The 25120-nt window shown below is 36.8% G+C and overlaps 2 protein-coding genes across 2 annotated transcripts; one reads left to right on the top strand and one right to left on the bottom strand.

Moving 5' to 3' along the window:
- Window positions 1-140: 140 nt before the first annotated feature.
- LOC127655970 (cell division control protein 42 homolog) lies at window positions 141-12119 on the bottom strand. The gene is made up of 6 exons (XM_052144077.1): window positions 12064-12119; window positions 11006-11110; window positions 10424-10496; window positions 10182-10291; window positions 1889-2086; window positions 141-1774 (listed from the first exon to the last, which is right to left on the bottom strand). The coding sequence occupies exons 2-6, from the start codon at window positions 11108-11110 to the stop codon at window positions 1685-1687; spliced, it is 576 nt and encodes a 191-aa protein (XP_052000037.1). The 5' UTR covers window positions 12064-12119; the 3' UTR covers window positions 141-1684.
- A 2803-nt stretch (window positions 12120-14922) lies between these two features.
- LOC127656185 (myeloid leukemia factor 2-like) lies at window positions 14923-24051 on the top strand. Its single transcript, XM_052144376.1, has 8 exons — window positions 14923-15693; window positions 17202-17310; window positions 17864-17905; window positions 20123-20176; window positions 20612-20740; window positions 20846-21005; window positions 21120-21336; window positions 23387-24051. The coding sequence occupies exons 1-8, from the start codon at window positions 15650-15652 to the stop codon at window positions 23400-23402; spliced, it is 771 nt and encodes a 256-aa protein (XP_052000336.1). The 5' UTR covers window positions 14923-15649; the 3' UTR covers window positions 23403-24051.
- The last annotated feature ends 1069 nt before the right edge of the window (window positions 24052-25120 follow it).

Here is a 25120-nt window from a genome sequence, read left to right as displayed (position 1 = left end):
TAGTGGCTCTTAATTTCTATTTTCTATACTGTATTGAAAGTGTTTTTCATCCCAAATGTTGAGATGAAATAAAACATTTTTAAATGTATGTTCTGTTTTCCTGATGAAACACTACATTAATAAGTAAGAAACAAACACCATTTGTGTGTCAGTCACACAACTTTTATTACAAATATAGTGAGATTCCAAACACCGTAGAACTTGACTAAGAAAAGGCCACATAGCCGACCATCATCAGTAATCCTCCTTTCTTCTCACACAAATGTTAAAATTGGTTATTCAAAATATTACATTTCAAATTGTTATTTTATTAATAAAACACAATCAAATGGTACTCTAGCAAAAAATTAAAATAACAAAAAAAAAAAAACTCAAGTTTCAAAATGTGTCACCACTAAATTCATTCACCCAAATGAAAAACAGTAATACGTCATACCCGAAGTCAACACAAAAAGGGAGAAATGTTTTTATATAAAATCAGTTTTTTTTTAAAATGGCCAGCAGAAGGCACTGCATGGCTCAAGAGTAAAACGCACTTAAAGAGAGATTCTAGGAGCATGAACCAAAGAAGAGAACAGTTTGGCTCATACAGAAATAAATAAATGCTTTTAGGTGAAGATTCAATTGGCTCCCACATAAGGTTCCAAACTCTCTTACAATTCTAACAGGTCACTCAGGAGGGGATATGGCCACAGAGATACTGGTTTCTATGATCATAACACTCTGGTACATTGAAGGTTCCAACATTATTATAAACTGTTTTCAAACCATTGTTAAAAATATCTAAAATTGTAATTTTTTTCTTTTTGTATATTACTGTTTCAATGCCATTGTCAGTGATTAGAGCTAAATGAACACCTAAACCAATCACATCACCTTGCTTTTGTGCCACATAACACAACATACATTTTGGGAAAATGGTCTTTATGCCTGCTAAGGTTTGACAATGGATAAATGCTGTACATAAAAGATCCAAGAAAGCTGAAAACAGCTTACTGCACACACACTGTCCCACCAGTTAAAGAACAAATAGCTGAGCCCCGCAGAAGCGTTAATCAGAGCCGCCAGAACGTTCTGCTTGACACTTTATGAAAAGTGCTATTTACAGACATGAGCCTCAGAGAAAAGCATGTGTCAGGGACAAATCCAAAGTGTTGTCCAATATTCAGAAACAAAAGCATTTCAAATCATTAATTTTATTTATGGTGACCAGAAAACTGAAGCATTTAAAAATGTATTGTCATGTATGTGGGCCATTGCAACACTTGTATTTTTTTAATACATAACATGAACCTGTTGTGCAAAATACATCTTAAGCATTAAAGTAGATTCAAATGTTGTTCTGCAAGACATCACATGCGTAAAGTGCACATGTAGATTTTCTATTTCTATTCTTTGTTTTTAGGGCAATTGTTGGTTTCAGGGTTCTCAAATTTCTTCTGTTGTTCTAGAAACATTTACAAAAGGCACGGTGTGCATTTATTTGTTTGCAATACAATTTATTTGCTGAAATCCTCGAGTTTGACAAGTTTTTTTTTCTGCCGTTTTGTTCCCATGACATATCCCAATTATAAAACTTTGTCCATTCCAAAGCCAAGCCCTACCCCTTTTAAAACCCCACCAGAAAATTTCTATTCCTCCGCCTCTCTTGTTGGAGTGAGTGCATCACTCACTGCTTGTGTTCCTACAAGAGGATGCAGCGCTTCTTGGGTTTGGTCTCTGGCGGTTCAAGAGCTGCAAGTATAGCCTCATCAAATACATTCTTCAGCCCTCTCTGTGAGAAAGACAAAGACATTGTAAAATGAAATATGATTTACAGTAGGTCACGTGGGTGATAATTACAGAGAGCTGTTATGTCATAATGGGTGTGCGCGGCTTGTCTTTTAACCTGTGTGAGGGCGGAGCACTCCACATATTTGACAGCTCTGAGGTCTCTGGCTAGCTTCTCGCCACTCTCGGGCGATATGGGGCGCTGCTTGTTTTTGGCAAGTTTTTCCACAGTGTTACTGTCATCCCTCAAGTCAACTTGAGTGCCCACCAACAGAAATGGAGTACGTTGACAGTGGTGAGAGATCTCTGGTACCCACTGTGAGAAAGAAAGTAAAAGGGGAATAGAAAGACGGTGAACAAAAAGGCTAGAAATCACAGCAGAATCAGAACAAAATGTCCCACCAAACGCAGAAAGCCCACTCACAGCAACACTAGACTGGGCAATCAAATACATTATAGTACCGGATAACCTTTTTTGTACCATTTCAGTTCAGAACTATTACATGACCACAAACCAAATAAATACATGGATGTAAATGATTTATTATTGACATTATTTTACACAAGAAAGTTCAAAGTGATGAGACATGAAACTATCAGAGTTATGTAGAAAATCATTTGGCTGTAAAATGATCAATTAGACAGTTTACTGGACATTAAAGAAGAATATTTGACTGCAGGATGACGTGACTGATCAGTCAGAATCAAGTATTCCAGGGATATACTGGAATAGAAGGCTAAAACGAAGATGACTTACGAATATCAGGGATGTCACGATACCGCTACTGGTTACAGAATCGGGTCAGATACTGTGCTCAAATACTTGCATTCATGCTAGTAAAAAGGCTCATCACCATATGATGTCTGAACAAATTTAATGCACTTTATGTCCTAGTGTAATTATTAAACTGCAAAGGCTGCGATTTTATAAGATAAATGTATATAGTTTGCATGTGCTGCACACTTCAATGAAAATTTTGTTTTAAGAATGTATGAATGGAAATGTGAAGTCGGCAGCTTATACTCTCTCTGCATGCTCTGTTTGTAGCAAATGACTACAAATGACTTTGAGTGCTAATGCTGCCTTCATGTGCTATCTGAATTATCCTACCTCCCACTTCTGTAGTAGTAATTAATTGTATGTCGCATTAAAGTACTTTTTTGTTAACAAGAACAGGAAACAAGACTACCCCAGTGGCCGCATGTATAAAACTTCTCAAAAATGCTCATAAGAATAGTCTTAAGCTTTGACTTAAGTGTTAAATTATTAGCAAAGAGCAGGACTTGTGCAGGAGTAAAAACTTTTTATAACGATGCTAAAATCAACTTTTAGTACAGTTTGAGACTGATTTTTAAGTGCTGACTGAGGTGACAATTAAGTGTTGTAAAATAAGGACTACAATGCAGTCACCAAAATAGCCATCCTAAAACAATGAATCAGCTAATAGTGAACCTTAAAGTGTATTATGTCAGAGCGGCATGACACCACTCATTCATTCATAATTTAATACAACACAATATAAAACAATATTTTGACAATAGGGTATTTTCTGGCAATGAATTCTTTAATAAAATGAAGCATTTTTTTTATTTCATGTATTTTAACCATTATTCTACATCTTGTTGAATGATGTCCTCAAATAACGTGCAAATTGAAGACTACAAAAAAAAAAAAAAATACAAAAATGGTGTGTGCTATGCAGTGAATGCAAAAAATATTGCAATATAAATTACATATGCTTTTCACATTAGGGCTGGGTATCGTCAGCCACCTCACGTTTGATACATTGCTATACATCACAATATCATGGTTCGATTTCACTTTTAATTTGGGTTAGTATTGTACTTCGCAGTATAGTTCAGTTATAATATAACTTGCAACAGTTTGCTTGAATACAGTATGAATGAACTTCTCTTTCAACTTATGTTATAATTCATTATACAGGGGAACTTCTATCTTGTTAAATTACAGACATATACATTTTACAAATATTATTTTATCATTAGCTTTTTTTTTTAAATATTGTCCATGTATTACATCAATAAAAATGGCATATTGAAATTGCATTTACTGTGTTATATTGCATATATACAGTATAATATTACAAGTTTGTTTACATGACTAATTTGTACTATTTAGAGGTATTTACTTGGATATGTGGAACAAGTGCTAAAATGGTTAAATGTCTCGTTGCAGGGTCGACAGTTGTTTTTGTTTTGTTGAATGGCTTCTTTACGGAATCTATGCCATGTGTGATTAGAATTAAACATTTATTTTGTTGTTGCTGATAAATCTCTGACTGTAGAGAACAGAAAGTATATTAAGAGGCATTATTAAACAAATGTTTGCTTCGATCTAGTCTTTGGACTCACATTACACAGTCAAAACTTTTACTCTCAGCATGCAGGGAAAAGATATTGGTGCTAAACTTCTATGCTGCTACATCACTCAAACACTGGTGAATGGAGAAAGAAAAAAAAAAAAAAAAAACCACCCAGTGGCTAATCCCAGATTTTTTTTTTTTACCAAATGGGAAGCATTTATGCACATCTGATTGTTGGGGATTGCAGATAGAAAGAGCGATCTTGTCTTTTTAAGAATCGACACTGGGATTGTACAAATTAAGATAGAGAGAATCTAGATTTGTCCGGCCCTAGATCCAAATGCGTGAGAGAGGTAAAGCATGACTGTGAGAGAAACAATTAATCCTGCTGGATACGTTTGTCTCTTTCGTGCCTCATAGAAGTGTCTCTGACTGCACTGAAAATAGTCACAATATTTGATTGTACCAGCCCTACATATTATCAAAAGTTATAATCCCATAACGGTTATATGAAAGATATCAATTAGACACGATTCAATTTAGATGTAAATTTGACGTTCAACATAAAATAGGCCTATGTTGACAAAAAGTAATAATGACTCACTTGCTGTTTTGGACAAGATGTTTTGCCAAATATAAATGGAAACTTGCATGACTTTGAATTTATAATATTTACAAATAAAATAAATCAATAAAATGTAAGTTATTGAGCAGGGCTTAAACATCTCAAGCGCATAACTGCAGAAGGAATCTAGACACCCCAAATGAAACAAACTTTTATTAAATGTTTTCTATAAAGGGTTTGGTTCTTTTCAGATGCAGCCCTGTCATTTTTCAAATGTCTATTTCCCACCATAGAAACAGGTTTTCATTAGTGTAAAGTAACACAGTTAGACAAACATTACTCCAAGCTGCTCCATACATACGTCCCAAAGTTCATTCATACATATTTCTTGAGGAATTTTTATTTTGACACCAATACATATTGCTCAGCTTGCTAACAATACTGGAGTTTTGGTCAAATACAAGCCATTTTCACAGTGTAAAAATGTACAACATGCATCACATGGTTCCCGATATGCATAACTGAATATGACCAAAATGGCAAGAGCTAACAATATGTTTTACTTCAAAAAACTACTAAAACCTGTCATTCACTTCAGAAAACGTCCTCTCCTCCACCATGTTGAAAGTTTACAACTCCTCCAATCTCGGACACGACTTGAGGGGTCATTCATGTGCAACTTCCGAGTGGGGAAACTCAGATTTACGACAGCACATGTACGTAGGGTGACCAACTCTCCTGCATTTTGCGAGACCGTGCCGAAATTGGAAGCTTTGTCCCGCAAGTCACAAGCATTTCAATTTTGTCAGTATAATTTTATTATTATTATTTTTTCGGCATCATTTTATTTCATCATCCTTCAATTACAAAATCACTATAAAAAATGTTTTAAAAAAAAAAAAAAAAAAAATCAAAAAACTGCAACAGAAAAATGTATCCAGAGCTCCGGAGAAGAAAGTGTCTTTGTTCGTATAATAAAGAATGAGAGAAAATATATACATGGTTAAAACCCAGTTACAGGTGACCCTAAAAAAGGAGTGTAGGGTATGCCACCGAAGTGTCACAGACAGCTCTGCTGCAGCATTTCAGTGCCCCAAACATGACAGCTCTGATATCTTTGGCTTTGAGCATACCTGTCACCAACGCATTCGTGGAGACTGTGTTTTCACTAATGACTGCTGCGTGGATAGACAAGGAACTGAGCATCTGTGGACCTCATCAAAAGTGAACTCCTGGTGAAAGTTAACTACATCTACACCTCCCAGGAGTTCTACAGACATGTAATGAATGAGAAGGCCCTATTCGAAACTGCCAGATCAGACAAAAAAATATATATAATATTAAAGATGCACTAAATCCGATAAGAACTAGTGCTGCACGATAAAACATATTGCAATCGCGATGTCAGCCTGTGCGATAATATGACGGCTAAATGCTACAATTATATTACATAAGTGCGTGTGTGGACGTGACAGCCCATTCTCTCTGAGAGCTGTTTGCCCATTTTCTACACCGCTAATAAAAAGATGACCAGTCTCTCAGTTTAGGGAGTGGCACGTGTGTTCATGCGAGTTTCCGGAGTGCGGCGAGGAAATCAGGTGAAGATGGACTCCGCAGACCAACACTGAACTGGTGGCCAGAAAAAAAAAAAAAAAAAAAACACACAGCTTGGTGATCTATCTTTATTTCATCCTTAATTCAAGTTCATATAATATGGGAGCGTGCCATGTAAATAAACAAACTCCAAAACTGTCATTCTCGGTGCGGTCAGAGCCGCTTCAACCAGTCACGGAAGAGACAAAATCTGAGCGGCAGTCGAAACTGGGAGAGATATAAAATTTTGCCGGGCGATGCGCACTCGAACACGGAGACGCTCGTCTCTCACCCCACCTGTCTGCAGCTTGCAACATGTAGCATCATTGATGAGATCATCATAAGATCAATCTTATGTGAAAAATAACACTAAAATGACAATAAAATGTGTGTGTGTATATATATAGATATATATATATATATATATTGGATAGACAAGATTGACAAATGTTTATCAATAATACTGTTATGGCTAAAATGTTTACAGTTTTCATTGACTAAAACGACATTAAAAAGCCCAGTGAGCCAAACAAAACAAGGCACAATTGCAGATGTGTTTGCGAGTGTCACGCCATATGACAAGTCTTAAAGAGACATGCACCGTTAGCAAAGTGGGATTTCAGAAAATGATCCACACATTGGACTAGTACCAGCGATAAGTAGAACTTTTTAGAAAGAGGATTTGGAAATACCAGTTGGTCATTTAAAAAAAAAAAAGCAACATTTTTAGTGGTTTGAGTGAACCACACTTTTATATCAGTTTCCTTTTCAAAAGAGTATAGAAAGTACATGTTACATCCAGCTTAAATGTCCCTGTTTGTTTGGACAATCTTATTTTCATGAAAATTTGGATGTTCTTATTTATCGTTCCATTTTATTTAAGTGTAATATTAAGATTAAAAAAAAAAAAAAAACACAAGTTTGCAGTAATGCAAAGATGTTATTTAATTTTGTAAAAATATTTAAAATTTTAAAACGCTGTTCATTTATAGTTGTTGTTGCTAGTTTGCATGTTTGAGTTGAGAAATATACATTTCAGCATTATCAGTAATCCATTTGTGCATTTTCCTTGATAACCAAGCAAGTTGACTCATGATACCATTTGTTTATTATATCGCAAAATTAGCCTCAATAATTTCAATATGACATTTTCCCCAAATCGTGCAACCCTCATAAGAACGCATTTAATCTTTCTAGTCTTTCCTAATGGAATTGATGTGCTTATTTGGAAATGTGCTTTTTAATGATTAGATTATTTTCACTTCATTATATTTAGATTGAGTAGGTCCGTGCTGTTAAAATTAGTTTGTATCATAGACCTTATGCCAAACTGAGTAACATTTAACATCACTGCAAACATACATCTAATATAAAATCAATATTTATTCACCCATTACAATAATAAATTCTCTCCCTCGTGTCCCGCATTGTCAAGCAAAATCAGGTCTGCTGACCTGCAACAGAGCAATAGCCAGGTGGTCAACCTACGTGCAAGCAGCATAATTCACCATGTAGCGTGCAGCATATACTACATATTTAATGAAATGGCAGCCTTTTATAATTTAATAAATCACAGGGGTTCACTTAGAGACTAGTCTAAACCTCAAGCGGCACTCCCACAGTCCATGCACTAACCGTCCGATGCATATAGCACACTAAACTGGAAAACATTTTCTCAATCAACTCAGTGCATATCTGATTGGCTGGTTCTATGGAAATTCCACAAGTAGACTGACACACAACATTTCATCAGCCCACCTGAAAGCAGAGTTGTGTATCGACTGATTAAAAGAAATCAAAACAAACATGACTGAACCTCCTTGCTTACGTACGGTATGCGCATAACGGAGAATTACAAGAGGATTTCCTTTTCTGTAAGCCGCTGCTGGCTCAAAAACCTACCAAAGCCATTTGATATTTTGAATGCATTTATGGTGTCAAATGGAATAGATTGGTCTAAATGTGTGGGTCTGAGCACAGGCACAGTCATTGCACACGTGAGAACGGCTATGGCACTCATGAGCTCCGTCCACTGCAGTTTACATAAGGAAGCACTAGGTACAAAGATGATCTCAGATGTGTATTGGATGAGGCTGTTAAAATAGTTCATTTCATAAAGACTAGGCCCCTTCAGTCACGTTGGTTTTGATGCCTTTGTGAAGAAATGTGCAGTGACCATGTTCAGCTTCTTTTACAGACTGAGGTACGACGGCTTTCACGGGGCAGGGTGCTTACTCGCCTCTTCGAATTACGCAACGAAGCACAGATTTTTTATCCTACTCAATTTCACCTTTCGGACTGCCTCAGTGATTTTATGTGGCTTGCAAAATTGTCCTACCTTTCTGATATTTTCAATCACTTAAATGGTCTGAACTTTGAGTCTTCAATACAAATCAGTGACAGCGTTTCAAGTCCAAAATAAAATCGAAGCCACAATAAAGAAACCGGAAAAGTGGGCCAGGCGTATTTGCAAATCAAACTCTGAATCATTTGAGAATTTGTCACATTTTTTGATAGAAGAAACAATGAGCCTTCCCGCCTCGGTTGCAGCTAATTGAAGAGCATCTCCAAGGTCTGAATAGCCAGTTGTGCGACTACTTTCCATCTCCAGATGTGCAGGTTACCTGGATTGAAAATCCTTATGTAAACTTGTGTGAGGGAGTCGTCGCAAGTTTACGTGCAAAGGAGCACGACAGCCTTATTGACTTATCTTGTGACAGGGCTTGAAATTAATGTTTTCACAAAAATCTTTGATTAATTTTTGGATTCATACTCTCTCTGAGTATCCCGATCTTTCTGACACAGCTCTGAGGTTTTGATGCCATTTCCGACAACATACTTATGCAAAGCTGGATTTTCTGCATTGGTGACACTAAAGACAAAATACCAGAATAAGCTTCACGTTGAGCCTTATCTCCGATTGCAACTTTTTTAACTTCAGTCCGACATACAGACCTTAGTAAATGCTAAACAACACCAACATTAGCATTAGGTTAGTCACAATAATTGAAGTTTATGAGGTTTAATTGTCATGTGAACAAGTCGAGAAGTTCAAATGATTGCATCTGTATTTATCTGCCTTTTCTCTTCATTGCCAGGTTATTCAACAAAAACTTAATCTGCTTGAGTCCTCAGTTACCAACCAGACACAAATAGTCAGGTCCGTTCAAATTTTTGCAGTGGGCGCAGAAACATATGTGTTTGGTTGTGTGGGCCGTGAGTTGAAAAAGGTTGGGAACCACTGGTTTAAAGAATCTCACATCTGTAATTCTCTGTTGTGCAGCATTTTTATTGAAAAAAAAAAAAAAAACTCCAATGTTGTATTTTGGATCATGCAGTGGGGTTCCATATAGAAACTCTTCAACTGTAATGAATAATACAATATCACGTTAAAATTAAATGTTCTATTTTCATTTGAATACGGTTTTAATGAATTAATTTATTTAGACCCTATTTTGATGATAAACTTTAAATAAACTATTGAATATGGCATTCAGAAAATACAAGAAAAAAAAGTAATCTTTATCGGCAAGTACCAAAAAGGAAGTATTGGTACTCATAATCGTCCCCAAAATTTTTTTATCGGGTATCAGTTTGAATACACAGCAGAGCTATCCATTTGAGTTCCCAGTCTTCAAGTCCAGCAGGACAATCTGGTACTGATAAAGACAATGTTTATGGACATCAAACTTAAGTGAGCGTGTGACTTAAGTGTTCAGTCAAAGAAAAATCTGATTAAAGCAGGCATCAACAATGTAATGTATCTATACATGATAAAGTGTAAGAGAACATGGGGGATTAGTAAACAGAAGTTTCAAATCATGACATCCGAGCAAAGTATAACATGAATGTCAATAGGACCATACGAGAAATTCTGCTCTACTAGGTTGACCCCCTGAACAGGGAGACAAGCAGGAAAAAAGACTCACCTTCTCTTTCACATTCTCAAAGGAGGAAGGAGAAACGACAGAGAAGCAAACAAGGAAGACGTCTGTCTGAGGATAGCTGAGAGGCCGAAGTCTGTCATAGTCTTCCTGACCTGAGAGAAGAGGAACAGGTGCAGCTCATTTTCTGCTCTGAGACGCATTCAAGATGGTACTTTTGATCTGAACAGCAAAAACTGAAAAATAACAAACTAAAAATAAACACTGTAACCTAAGCTGTATATTACCTGCTGTGTCAAAAAGTCCCAATGTATACGGTTCCCCTCCAATCATGACTGTGACGGCATAATTATCAAACACCTGCAAACAGAGCAAAATATATACAGTTACAAGTGTGGACTTTCAAGCACTTTTAATTCCTAAACAAATGCTTTTCTTCTCAAAACGTTACTTTCAGATCCTGTGGATGTATTTTCAATCTTTATCCAGAAATTGTACCAATAAAATGTCAATGCTGATTGAGCTTAAAAAAAAAAAATTCTCAGAAGGGAACTACATGGTTCCTGCAAGTCTAAATTAAATACACTACTGATAAACAAATCAAACTAGCTGGAACTTTGATCCTAGCAAATAAAACTGTCACACTACCCACCTAATTTCATTTTAATCTCAATAGATTATATCTCAAACCAGAAAACACTAAACATGCATCTCCAATAATCTAATCAGATAACCTAAAACCAAATGCACACATACCTGACAGCTTTAAACAGCACAAAGCACACAAGACAATAACAGGCATTACTACTCATAATCATTCAATCCCCCTGAATCTCTGACCCAGAGCCCAACACCCTTTGATCCATTACCGTGGGAACATATTCAGAGGGGAATTTGTTGGTTGTGTATGAGATGAGGAGGCAGGTCTTTCCAACAGCTCCATCTCCAACCACCACACACTTTATGGTCTGCATCTATGTGGTAAGAGAGAGATTAAAAATCGTGTTAATAGCACTGCCCATTGGCTCTCATGGGATTCAGAAATACCTCTGAGTGTATCATTTGGGATTCATTGTTTCGTCCATTTCCATCTTTCACTGTCCCCTTTGTGTACAATTATGTCATGCAGGTTGAATAAAATAACAAAATTGCCAATAAGGCCTCAGTGATGGGATTTGATTTTAGAGACAAAGGCAGACATACATACAGACATCTACAAGTATGTGTCAATTCTGAGAATATTTGCTTCCGCATATTAACGCTGCTTGGAGAAAGACTCGACTTTGCCACTTTCTCAAACTCGCAATAACATTATCGCCAGATTTAAACCTTCTGTACTGTTTGTTTTATCACGATATGCATTCATTCGTTTGTTTGTCATTTGATCTGTAGTAGCCCGTGTATTCTTATTAATGACTACATTTGGATCAAGCAACTTAGGGCACAAAAGAAAATAATAAGTGGCTTAAAAAGGTAGACAACTAGTTAACATGTTCATCATTCATTAAACGTTACTCAATATCTAAACATTACGTATGTTTATACTCACAAATGTTGACTTTTCACTCTACAATCATTTAATTCGGATCACTTCTTCCTAATCAATAAAGTCAAACACTTTACCAGATGAATGAACCCAATTTAACTTCACTTACTCACAAAAGAGGAGTTTGTGTCGATGTTAGAAAATGAAATCAATATTCTGAAAGATGTGTCCGCATGGAATTAAATCAAAGTTTTGTGTAATGAGGGCGACAGGATGCTACGAGGCTAAGCTAACGCGCTAGCACCACTGATAAGGCCACAAATCATCTTAAATCAAAACTACACAACGGTAAAGCCTGAACTAAAACATATCCTATTTAATAACATGTTTATCGGTTAAATCCCACGTAAAGTACTGGGGGAATAATGACAGATTGCTTACCGTTCCTCTCCGGCAACTAGGCGTTGGTTACGTCCGGGTTTGTGAGTATCAATCTGACGTGAATGAGGGCGAAAAAACGTCCAGACTAAGCTGCTGCGTAACCCAGCCTGCCCACTCTGCGCACACACCAGATTAAAACGAGTCTATATCATGTGTTTTATTTTCAAGATTATATTTTGGAATGTAAAGAACAGTATATGGTATTATATAGCATTTAGTAATATATTTATTGTTTCATTGGGAAATTCACATAAGAAATCAAATGTGTTTATCGAATATAAAAACACGTTTTAAATGAATGTTTTCGAGTTTAAAGGAACTTCAAACTATGTAAAAGTATTTTGTATGACAACGTTAATGTTGCTATTAATGTGAATATATTACCTCTTGTTCTTATGGCATTGAATGTTTTCAATGGTAATTTTTTACCCGCTTTTCTGCCAATTTGGAATACCCAATTCCCACCATTTAGTAGGTCCTCGTGGTGGCGCGGTTACTCACCTCAATCCGGGTGGTGAAGGACGAGTCTCATTTGCCTCAGTTTCCAAGACCGTCAATCTGCACATTGTATCACGTGGCTTGTTGGGCATGACACCACTGAGACTACCAGCATGTGGCAGCCCATGCTATTCTCTGCATCCATGCACAATTTACCATGTGCCCCAACGACAGCACACGACCAGGAGGAAGTTACTCCATATGACTCTACCCTCCCTAGCAACCAAGCCAATTTGGTTGCTTTGGAGACCTGGCTGGAGTCACTCAGCACACCCTGGATTCGATGATAGCAGCTATAATATATGTATATTTAGTTATAGTAAAAGTGTAGCATAAATTAGTTCCATAAAAAGTGACTGATGCAGCTTTGTAAATTGCAGGTGTGCAATGTTTTTGTCATACTGGGTTAGGTGTTTGACTAGGCCAGGTGAGCATTGGGAGGCAGCTGAGTGTTGAGCAATCTGACTGCCTCAGGGAAGAAACTGTTTCGGAGTCTGCTGATGGTGGCACAGATGCTCCTGTACATTCTGCCAGATGGCAGGAGGGCGAAGAGTCCATGAGATGGGTCACCCGTAATACTGGTGGCTTTGCGGAAGCAGCGGTTGTCGCATGCGGTGTCGATGGTGGGTAGAGAGACTCCAATGATCTTATCAGCTGTTCTCATAATTCACTGTAGGGTCTTGAGGTCCGAAACTGTGCAGTTCCCATACCACACGGCAAGACAGCTGGTCAGGATGCTCTCTATCATCCCTCTGTAGAATGTGGTGAGGATGGTAGGGGGGAGGTTGTTATCTTCAGCCTCCGCAGGAAGTGGAGGCACTGCTGGGCCTTCTTGGCTAGGCAGGTAGTGTTAAAAGTCCAGGAGAGGTCCTCCGTCCTATACACACCAAGAAACTTGGAGCGTTTGACACTCTCCACAGTTGTTCCGTTGATGTGCAGTGGTGAAATTTGAAAAGCTTCTTGGTTTTCTAAACAAAGTAAAACATTACATAGTTCGAAGTATATGGTTTTGTAAAATTTGCTGTCATGTCTATTTTGAAGTCAATCCAAAAGAACAGATTAGGGACAATGAAGAAATAAATATTCTGTCTTCAACTGATGTGTTGCAAATACAAATCGCATATGGTATGGATATATCTACAGATGGTCATATTTACTGGATAGTATCTATGAGTGATTTGTAAATTACTTTAATTATAAATAACATATGTACATGGTCATGTTAAGATGTTGGGTCCAACTCCCCATGTATAATGTATTACCATTATTCCATATCAAGCATCTATTGTCAGAGAAATGATGTTTGTATAAAAGTGACCACTTGTACTCTAATGCTTGTTGTTATAATTAGCCAAAGCAACAGGAAGTTTACCGGAATAAAAAATAAATGTACCTTCACATTTTTTTTTTTTTCCAAATAAATTGTATGGGGGGAATATTTTGCCCAACGAGCTCTTGCTCGCCACACCAAGGCCAAACACAGAATGCAGTTCCAACCAAGTGGCCGCTAGAGGCGCCATGCCTATTCAAATGACGCTAAATGGCTAGTATGTGTGCTTCGATAAAGCTGCACTGCTAGAATAGCTGTTCAACGTTTTGTGAGTTTGGAAAAACAACCCAATTATGATATCGTTAAGTGCATAGGTATTATAACACCAAAGCGAGTGTTAGTTACGGAGGAAGGCTTTTGAATGTTGATTAAACAGAAGGAATATCTGGTAAAACGATAGCGTGATTCAACTTAGAATTCAGAGTGGAAATACTGCGTTCCTTCTTTCAATGAGAAATTCTTTGAACGCGTCCTGTGCACTGCCATCTAGCGATGCTATAAAAGGATTATCTTTGTGCTTCACTGTTTACGTTCTACAGAAGCTCATCAAGCTCTAGAAGTCTGCGATGTTTGATTTGAATTAAGCTAATTTTACAACGTGAAATCGGTTCCAATTTGCTCTTGGCGTTCGATTACATTTTCTAAAAGACAGTCAAAGTGAACAATGATGGCTGGGTAAAAATAAGGATTGTGTCACAATAAAAGCCTCTGTCACGCTCTCTCTCGATTCTGTTATTTTCATCACTTTATTTTCAAATATATCACTAAAAAGTCTTGCCAAAATTCATATTTACAATACTCGTAAAAACAATAATCAATAACTACCAACAATAACACACCGGTCACCAAAACGTAAATTAAACTGAACAAATAACAGTAGCCTAATACATCTTTATACCGCAATACAAAGGATTCATTAACCGCAACACATCCCTTTGATTTCACCCTGATCCCCTGCATTTCAATATTTAGGATCAAGCTTTTATCTTTATTCACCGGAATGTGCTCGTTCGCTGTTCCCCTCCACTTCCTCCTCCTCCTCCTCCTCCCCACCTCTCTTTTCTGTTGACGTTTGGCTTTTGTGCCCGATTTACTAATTATCAAAACCACCTTTCCTTTGCCGGACTTGATTTTTTTTCTCGATAGCGCATGAACTGGTGTCGACTCGGTCAAGCGCATTTCGAAAATAAACGTTTAAATCTGCAAATAAACGGAAGATATTCACGCAGCATCTTCAAGGTTTTGTTTCCTTTGTCACGGTGTGTTCCTGCGCTCATCTGCGGAGGTTATTTCCATCGGTCTGTCTGCTCCCGTGCTGCTGTTTTCTCCCCACCTGGACAAAATTCACCTCGACCCAAGCTGAATTTGATCTTTGAGCCTTGTGGTTTTCAAATAAATTTAGGTGTGCATGTTATGATGCTAGGCTAACCGTCCGAAATAGCTTACAGGCTGATTTGGATCAGCAGCTGTCTGGACTATTCGAGAGTATTTGCCTAGTTTTAAATGTTCTACAGAGCTACTTCAGTTTATCAGAGTGTGTTATCCATCTCGCGCGGTAAATTAATGGTTTGTATTGTGGTTAGGCCCGTAGGCCGGCTTGTATAACCCCTTAGTGTTTTGCATATCTGGCTGAGGGAGCTTGATGATTGGTTGACCAATTACCAGCCCCTGAGCTGCTGCTGTGTTGGGTTTTGATTAAAGTGAGTCGTCAGTTCAATTAACGGGTGCAAGTTCAAGCAGTGGAGAGATAACAGCAAAATGTTTCGCTACTTGAATGATGTGGATGATAACCCATACATGATGTGAGTATCCCTTATTAAAAATGTGATGCATTATAATGAGTATTTTGCCTCTTATTTGTGCCTTTGATGATGACGTAATCCGCTTGTGGTTTAAAAATATTTGTTCTTGACAGTTGACATGCATTGAGCAATGCATCCCCCCTCAAAATGTGAGGAGTGTGAAAATAATGTCAGTTAAAAGGTTGTAATCGTGATTTCTTATAGTTTTTAACCCTTAAACACATAATTCAGGTCTTTAGTGACCTGGGAACTCATTCCACCCCCTGTTGCTCATCCTTTTATTTGGTGCTGTACCCATACCTCTTTAGTATTCCTCAGTCTCTCTCTTATAGTGTAACACACTCACACAAAATGGCAACAATTTTTATTTTATTTTTAAAAATAAAGGTTTAAATACTAAAAGTGAATAGGGTCATTAGAGTGTAAGTGTTTTTTTTTTTTTTTGCAGTTTACCGTCACAGGATATCTATTTTGTTGTTTATTACAAAAGACATTAGTATTTTATTCATACAAATGACAATATCACATACATTTTATGTGCAACAATGGTGAAGTATCAGTATTCCATATGCATGTACACATATGTATTCTACATGCTATTTCTTTCTCAAGGTGGCGCTGTTGTTTCAGTGATTGACTTGATTTAAACGTGACATTGTTATTTGATGAAGCAACGTGGAAGTAAACTATAGCAAGTGTAACACATGAACAGTATTATATCACTATTGTCATTACGGTGTGCTACTGAAATTATGTAAGTTGAGCATCTGTTTAGAATCAAAAGTACCTGAGATAAAACTTATGTGTAGCTCATTTATATTTTTTTGCAGCCAGATGCATCTCAGGAACTTTCAGGGTGAAAGTCATGAATCCTGTTCTAGATTTGTCCTGATTTGTTGCATTTTATCTTTGAAATAATATGAAAAATAAAACATCTAAATACATTTAATTCCATTACTTTAAAATTTTTGATCTTAATCTGTTCATTTCGTAGATCCATTTGTGATATATATTGCCGGGACTCTAAAGACCTGAATTTGAAGCTATTTTAATACAATTTATTTCAAATAGTTTTAAAGCTGACATTTGTAATTTCTGCGCCACTAAATGTAATTGTAAAAATAAACGATTTCAAAACAGCTTTCTGAATACACCCCATCTGCTGTTGGTCAAACAAAGAAATAGTCCCGGCCCCAACTCATGCCATTAGTTGAGTAAACGTTGTTGACCAGTCCCCCAAAACAAACAGGTGATTTTCATAGTGCCACAAAAACACAGTGCTTACAGTTTTCAAGAAAATTTACCTATAAATGGCTTACAATATGTTGTCGCTGCAGATAAAGCTGGGATAGGTATAAGTATTTTTACACAGAAAAAGTTCCATACTGCAGATTTAAGTCATCCTGAGGCTCCCTTTTGGGCCCCACCCCCTGGTTGAGAACCACTGGTCTAGAATATGCTGAAGCCGGATGCCAGGAGTAAATTGTATGCATGTTTTGTTGTAACAGGGATCCATTCGCAGCACACAGGCACCAGATGAGGAGTCTCTTTGGGTCATTTGGCATGGATCCTTATCCTCTCACCCCTCAGATACAGCATCCGCGTACATGCATGCAGGTACCCATCTGAATCAACAGTACCACAAAAACAGGGCCTGATTTGCATACTTCCAAAATTTTCAGGTGTTATTGGTGCTGTAATGCTGTCAGTCTGATGCAGATTTGGTGCATTTCTGAAAGTTCTCTGCAGTTTCTTTGAACAGTACTCAGTAATTTTTGTCTTGGACTTACACTGGCACCTAGTGGCGTGGATGCAGCATCATTCAAACGCAAAAGTTTTCACTTAACAATGCCATGTCCAATAACAGGGCGGTTACTGAGATTGAGTAGTAATCGGCTGGTCATGTGATCATAACATGGCGGCCCCCATGAGGGGACCCTCTTCATGTAGAATAAAACAGCTTTTGTAAGGCTACTGATATGACTGGAGTCTTCATCTCATGTGAGTGCTCATAATTTTATCATTTTTCAAAATTACAAAAATTCCTTTTTAAGGAGGATAACTTTTTAAATTGAGGAAAAAATTACTGAGTGCACCTTTTAATATTTAAGTGTTTTTAGTCTTGTATTTAAGATAAGTTAAGGTGACCAAGTTTTTTTTCCCTTTGTAGCCACAGGTTGGAGCCCTCTCCCCCTTCGGCATGATGGGAATGGTATGGTCTCTTTTCACATTTTGGACCAGAATTACAGATCTCTCTCTCTCTCTCTCTCTCTCTCTCTCTCTCTCTCTCTCTCTCTCTCTCTCTCTCTCTCTCTCTCTCTCTCTCTCTCTCTCTCTCTCTCTCTCTCTCATTCATATATTTATATATATAAAATCTAACATAGTATGAAACGAGTTTCAAACAGTAAAATGCCACATTGTTGTCACATGACCTCATTATCTTGCTAGTGATTGAGGCAGTTTAAACAGACATGGCTGTTTTGTATTTGTAATTAAAGTTTGTGTAAATGAAGTTTTTGTAAACAAGTCCACAGAAATATACTGCAGAAATAGTAAAAGTAGTATGTTAGTATGCTATTTCTAACATAGTTAATATATATTTGGTTAAGAGTTAGAGCCAGGCTCAATCAAAGTATCAGGATTGAACCTCCCTGTTTTAGACTGTAGATCTGCCCATATATGTATTTTTCCTTGCTGTAAGGCTACACAATTAGTCAAATGAATAATTAAGATTACCATTACATTAACAAATCCTGAAAAGTGTAAATTACAGCATTCCATTTAGGTCCACTATCACTGAGTAAGTTTTCTGTTTTAGAAAACAAAATGCACACACATCCAATATTTCTTTAATAGGTGCTGGATTGAAGTATACATTATTATCAGTAAGGAATTAGATCCGCACATTGTTTTGTTTTCACATTTGTTGATTAAAAGTAGTAGTGTTTCAATCAAACTGTCCAAGATTAGTTTGATCGTAACATGCTACTTTTAGTCAGTTTTCTATTTACAACATTTTTGTGCAGCGATTGAGCATTATAACTCATCACTGACTTGTCTGTTGCTAGCTTTTTGTGTAAAATGTATTAATGTGAAAAACTGTTTTGATTTTCATGCAGCAAAGAGGGCCAATGTTTAGGCACATTCTTGATGTATTAATGTGTATTATGCATGACACAAAATAAGTATTTTTATATAAATTCTACTAATCAAAATTAATCGTAACTGACCTTTAGCTATGCTCCGCCCCCCTAGGGTACCTTTGCTTGCTCTAACAAGCTTTGCAGAACTTCCCATAGAATTGAGTTGGAGATAGTCATGAATGGTGCGTTTATTTGCTAAATATCTTCATAAATGGAATGGATAGTTATACTCATGGGATGAAAAAAAAATTTCAAGGCATACTTGTATGACTATTTTTGTCAAATAAATTGATTGAAAACTGGAGACAAAGCTTCATTTGAATATTACAAACCTGATCGCATTACCATAAGTGATATGAACTGCTCTTAATGTCCCATAGTACCCTCACTATGATGCTGTGAACTCTTTCTTTAATATCGCTTTTACCATGACCTGAATCAATATATAAATTAATGTCATTAGCTTTAATTTACCAGGATCAAATGTAGTAATTGTTGATGGTTATACATGATAATTTGGGAATGAGGACTGACAGTTTAATCCATAGCATGCCTTCTTAATATTTATCATGGAAAGAAAGAAAACGCACTGTTGAGGTTGACTTGTAATAGTGACACGAGGTACACACAATGTTTTTTAAAACATTTTTGGGAAAATGTCTATAAAATTCCACTTAAAGTTCACCCAAAAATGAAAATTCTCATAATTTTCTCACCCTCATGCCATCCCAAATGTGTATGACCTTCTTTCTTCAGCTGATCGCAAACAAAGATTTTTAGAAGAATATTTCAGCTCCGTAGGTCCTCAAAATGCAAGTGAATGGTGATCAGGCCTTTTGAAGCTCCAAAAAGCACAGACAAACGGATTAAAAGTAATCCATATGACTCTAGTGGTTAAATTAATGTTTTCTAAAGTGATATGATTGCTTTGGGTGAGAAACAGATACATATTTAAGTCCTTTTCATTATAATTGTTTAAAGATTAAAAAATCTTTCTCATAATCTGTGTTCTGCTGAAGAAAGAAAGTCATACACATCTGAGATGGCATGAGGGTTAGTAAATTATGAGAGGAGTTTAATTTTTGGGTGAACTATCCCTATAAAACTACTGAAAACACTACAATATCAATACAAATAATCAACAATCAAAAAAAATAATTTAATAATTGTGCAGCTCCTGCTTTGCTCTTTCCTTGTTTTGTTCACATTTATTTATATCAGTGGCAACAAAGACAGTCACTCAAGTGATTTTGAAAATATTGAGATTTTATTTCTTTTTTTCTCAGGGTGGAGGGTTCATGGACATGTTCAGCATGATGAGTGGAATGATGGATAACGTGGTGAGTTTCGTGATTGTTCATTTCAGAAATACTGAAACAGAAATGCAGAAATGACACCATGGCATCTATACAGTCAGCCTTTGATTATAGACTTCAGTTTGGATGGTGTAGCATGTTACGGTATTGCATACAGCTTATGAGTTGTTGCAGATGTCAGATTTATATGTATAAAGAATAGAGTCATGTTGTGGGAATAGTCAGATGTTTTATTTCAAGTGTAATTTATCTGGTTCTGTACTTGATAATCTCCCAATCTTTGAAATGTACACTATTCTTATAAGTGTAGCTTTTATGCTGTTTTGAGAGCATAATATCCCACAAATTACTGTGGTCATCAGGCATTACAACTCAAATTACACTTAATTTTCCTATTGACTCGGATCATCTCATCAAATGCCTTAGTAGGCCTTTCATAACCTCCTTTTTCTTTTGTAGGAACGAATCTCTGGTTCTCCAAACTGCCAGACCTTCTCCTCCTCCACAGTCATCTCATACTCCTCCACAGACCCAGGAACACCGCAAGTCTATCAGCAGACCAGTGAACTGCGCACTGCTCCCGGGGGTGTAAGACATGCATGCACACACACACTTTTTTTAAAAGTGTTATCATATGTAAATGGGACATTCACTATACCATGTGTTTGTTAAACTGTAATTGTGTCTTTTTAGATCAGAGAGACACGTCAAACAATGCGGGACAGTGAGAGTGGCCTGGAGCGAATGGCTATAGGGCATCACATCGGCGAGAGAGGTCATGTGATGGAACGTTCAAGGAACCGACACACCGGTGACCGTGAAGAGAGACAGGACTTCTTCAACCTGGAGGAGAGTGAGTCAAATCCCTCTTTCTCTAAATGCCAGCATCTTTCTCTTTTAAGTTTTGGTAGAGACATTTTAGAAATATCCCTATCTTTTCACTATTGTAGAAATCTTTCTCTTTCAGGTGAGGCAGATGCCTTTAATGATGAATGGAGGAGGGAGGTGGGGCGATACCGCCCCCCTAATGCCCGTAGTTTAGATTATGGGCGTGACCGGAGTGGAGGGGTAGGACAGCAGCTGGCCCTTACAGCACCTCCAAGCTCTTCCTCCTCTCCCTCACCCCGCCACGAGTCACCACGCCACCATCCTCCCCACTCCCGCCCCGCTACGACTGGTGAGAGGTACGAATCTCAATTTGACCAAATTAAAGGAAAATTCACACCAAAATGAAAATTCTCTCATTTATTCTCCCTCATGTCCCAAACTCTTGTCTATTTTTTTTCTTCTATAGAAATTAAAGATGATTTTACAAATGAGGTGTTTTTGCCCATACAATGTAAGGCAATGGGGTCCAAAATAGGACTATAAAAATGCATCGATCTATCAAATAAATCTCTATGCATCGATTACGGATTTTAAGAATCAATTATCATTACCATATAAAAATACTCAATGTGACTGTCAATGTGAACCTTCTTGCAACAGATGCAGAGCATGCAAGATTGAAGGAAAAGAAAGCACAATTTGAAATAAAGTTTATGCTGCCGAGTTCTGCTTTCTGTGTGATTATTCAAAACTGTTTGCATTCGTTGACCAAAGTAAGTTAATTGTTGTTGCCTTCTCTGATTACGATGTGTTAATGTTGCTTTTATTTCTCCATAAAACAATTTAACCATGAATAGAACTTGGCTTAAATAAATGAATGGTGGGCAGACATGTGAGTGTAAACAAAAACACTCATTCTTTCATTCATTTTCTTTATAGTGAATGCTACATATTATAGGGAGCGATTTCAGACTGTTCTGAAAGAAACTAACCATCACCTGTGATTTGGCCAATGACACGCGGCAGTCCTGCATGATAATGCGATTGGATTCTCGTGAACAAACGGATGAGTGAAGGCGCCTCCGTTTAACTCCCCTGCGCCTCTCCTTATTCCAAAACAAATGGGGAACTCACATTTACCACATACTTGTTTAAAACTGCCTTTACATGCTACTAATAGATCGTTTTTCATTCTGTGACCCTGCTCGATTTAAACTTGGATCTTTTCTTCCTGCACATGACATTTCATCTTTAATTATTGGTGCAATAAATCTTAACATATCATTATATGACATGCAAATCTATTACACATATTTCATGGTTTACCATCTGTTTGTGTGTGATGGCATCAAGTAATTATGTTGCATCAGATATTGCTATCCTTAATTCATTCGGAAATCTATTATGCATATAACATATGTACCACATTATGTCTGTATGTAACATAATCATATCTATGATTCATATCATCGTCAGAGCTAATCGTTACACCCTTAGTCCAAAAGTTAAACTTAAAAAAAAACAAGGCAGCATAAAAAATAACCCATATGACTTGAGCGGTTTAATTCATGTTATCTGAAGCAATAGATGACGCATTAAAGATTGCTTTGGGTGAGAAATTGACCAAAATTGAAGTCCTTTCATTACAAATCTTGACATCTGCATTCTCTTTGGGGCATTCATAAGAGAAGCTCATTTGCATTTTTCATAGCGCTTAACGCATGAGCAGAGTGCTGTACACAAATCGGACACTGTGTTGTCAGGTTTTTATTTTTGTTACACCCAATTGGCTATTTTGAAAATGCAGATGCAAGTTAAAATGACGGGTTTTTTTTTTAGGAATATTTTTCAAATTTACTGATGTCGCCAAAAGGTTGATTGTTAACACTTGAAAATAAAAAAAAGTATGTCTCGTTGATGTACAATTATACTGGGATTGTGTGTCACAGAATAAATGTATTGATGCCTGCACTATGTTCCAATTGGGCCAGCTGTCAAGATTTATAGTGAAAACGGACTTCAATTTTGGTCCGTTTCTCATCCAAAGTTTGGGTGTCCTCTATTGCTTCAGAGGACATTAATTAAACAACTTGTCATATAGACAACTTTTATACTACCTTTATGTTCTTTTTGGAGCTTGAAATTATGGACCCCATTGACTTGCACTGGACAACAACACCTCATACATTCTTTAAAATATGTTTGTGTTCTACAGAAGAAAGTAAGTTTGCATACAATTTTGGGATGGCATGAGGTTAAATGAAGAGTTTTCATTTTTAAGTGAACTATTCTATGCAATTGTCTTGGTAAAATAAAATTTTCAGAAATCAATTTCTTTTGATTATTCAAATACTAGTTTAAATGCAGGCCTCCCTGTTAACTGGCTCTGCCGGCATCTGTTTACAGGTCGTTGAGAAGTTGAATTGGAGGAATCTACATGATGCTGTGAAAAATGAGAAGGGATAAAAATAAAAAAAAAAGATAATTAGAACTGCTGGGTCAAATGTTTGATAGATATGAACTGTCTCGATATGTGTAGTTCGCTCCTTACAGGGCAGAGTGCTGGCATGGAGTATCATAACACAGGCTAAAATTATTAGACTGCATCTATGTTGTGTGGAATTTTGCCCGGCCTGTGTACTTTATACCAAGTTACTTGTCCCAAAGCATACGCACCAGCATTCATCATAACTCAAACAACTCTTCTACCTTGTGATAATATACACACACATAAACACACACACACAAATCTTTGTATTTAAGAGAATTGTCATGCTTCCAATATTTCAGTATCCAAATATTTAATAATACACTACACATGCATATGCATTTACACACATTCACTGTAAAGTCCATATATGTTTGTGTTGACACTAGGGTATCTGTGGGTTAACTGTAAAATGCTGACTAATTAAGCTTATAAACTAATAAAAAAAGACATTGTTACATCATTGGCTGTCTCATCACATACTGTATGTCACAATTATGTCTTGATATATGCCAGTCTGCTTGGTACGCCCACTGTGGCTGGTTAAAAATAAAGTGTCTCCCCTGAAGATATTTTTAAAATATATTTTTTGCTGCCTCATTTACTGTTTACACTCAAAATAATCACTGTGCGTGAGATGCATTTATGTGAATTCACGTTTAGCTCTATCAACAGCATCTGTGGCATGCCAGTGAGCACCATAGACTATAATTTTTTTTTTTACTTGTTCAAACAAGAATTGTGTGTGCAGTGATCAAATAATCAAAATCAATAATGAAAACAAGAACCCCCTATGCTTCACGCTGCTTGGCGTTTGCTTCATGTGGTTCATGCAGAAGATACAATATTTACAGGCTTTGCATAGTCATGAAAGGAGTTGGGATGTAATTTTACACAGGCAGGTAAGCAATTTTATCACACTTGTGTCATGTTCATTATTTTAACATTTATTGCGGGGTGAATGCCTTGCTCATAAATTTAAAATGTAAATGCTTTATGGTAAAGGTGTTTTGTTTGTGTTTACAAACTGAGGGACAAGTTTATATCTCTCTTAGATGAATTTACTTTCTTTGGTAATAATGCATAACTTGTATTGAACCTGGAACATTCCTTTGGAGATGTCTGGAATGGAGATATGATAAATTGTAGATGATGTAGCGGTGCATCTGTGGATAGTTTTTCAAAATGTTTGTATTTAATCTTTCATTAGAGTGTTATAACTTGCTCCGAACTTTCCTTTTCAGCAGCATCACCAAGCCCTCTTATTTTTCATATCTCCAACCACCTGTCAAAGAGACCACTTATTACAATCCAGTCAATTCCTGATTAATAAAATCTCATTGTTTCCTTTTATTGACCTTATTCACAGTAGCTCATCTTTGTTTTCTGACGCTAATGTTGAGGCTGTGAGGGACAGTCTAAAGTTTAAACTACTGCAGTTTAAAGTGTTTTTGGACCATTCTGCTGACGAAACATTAAAATAAATGTTGGTAGCTCTATACAGCTCATGTCAATAAAGAGATGATAAGTATATCCCTCACTGCAGCCTCGTTTTCATTCCCTTCAAAAAACAAATATGGCGCTTATGTAAATAAGGTTTATACAAGTCTGTAGTCCTCTTCCTTCAAAAACAATAGTTTCAAGAACTTGTC

Source organism: Xyrauchen texanus, chromosome 15, assembly GCF_025860055.1.
Source record: "Xyrauchen texanus isolate HMW12.3.18 chromosome 15, RBS_HiC_50CHRs, whole genome shotgun sequence".
Taxonomy (NCBI): Eukaryota; Metazoa; Chordata; class Actinopteri; order Cypriniformes; family Catostomidae; genus Xyrauchen; species Xyrauchen texanus.
This window is presented reverse-complemented; position numbering and strand designations above follow the sequence as displayed.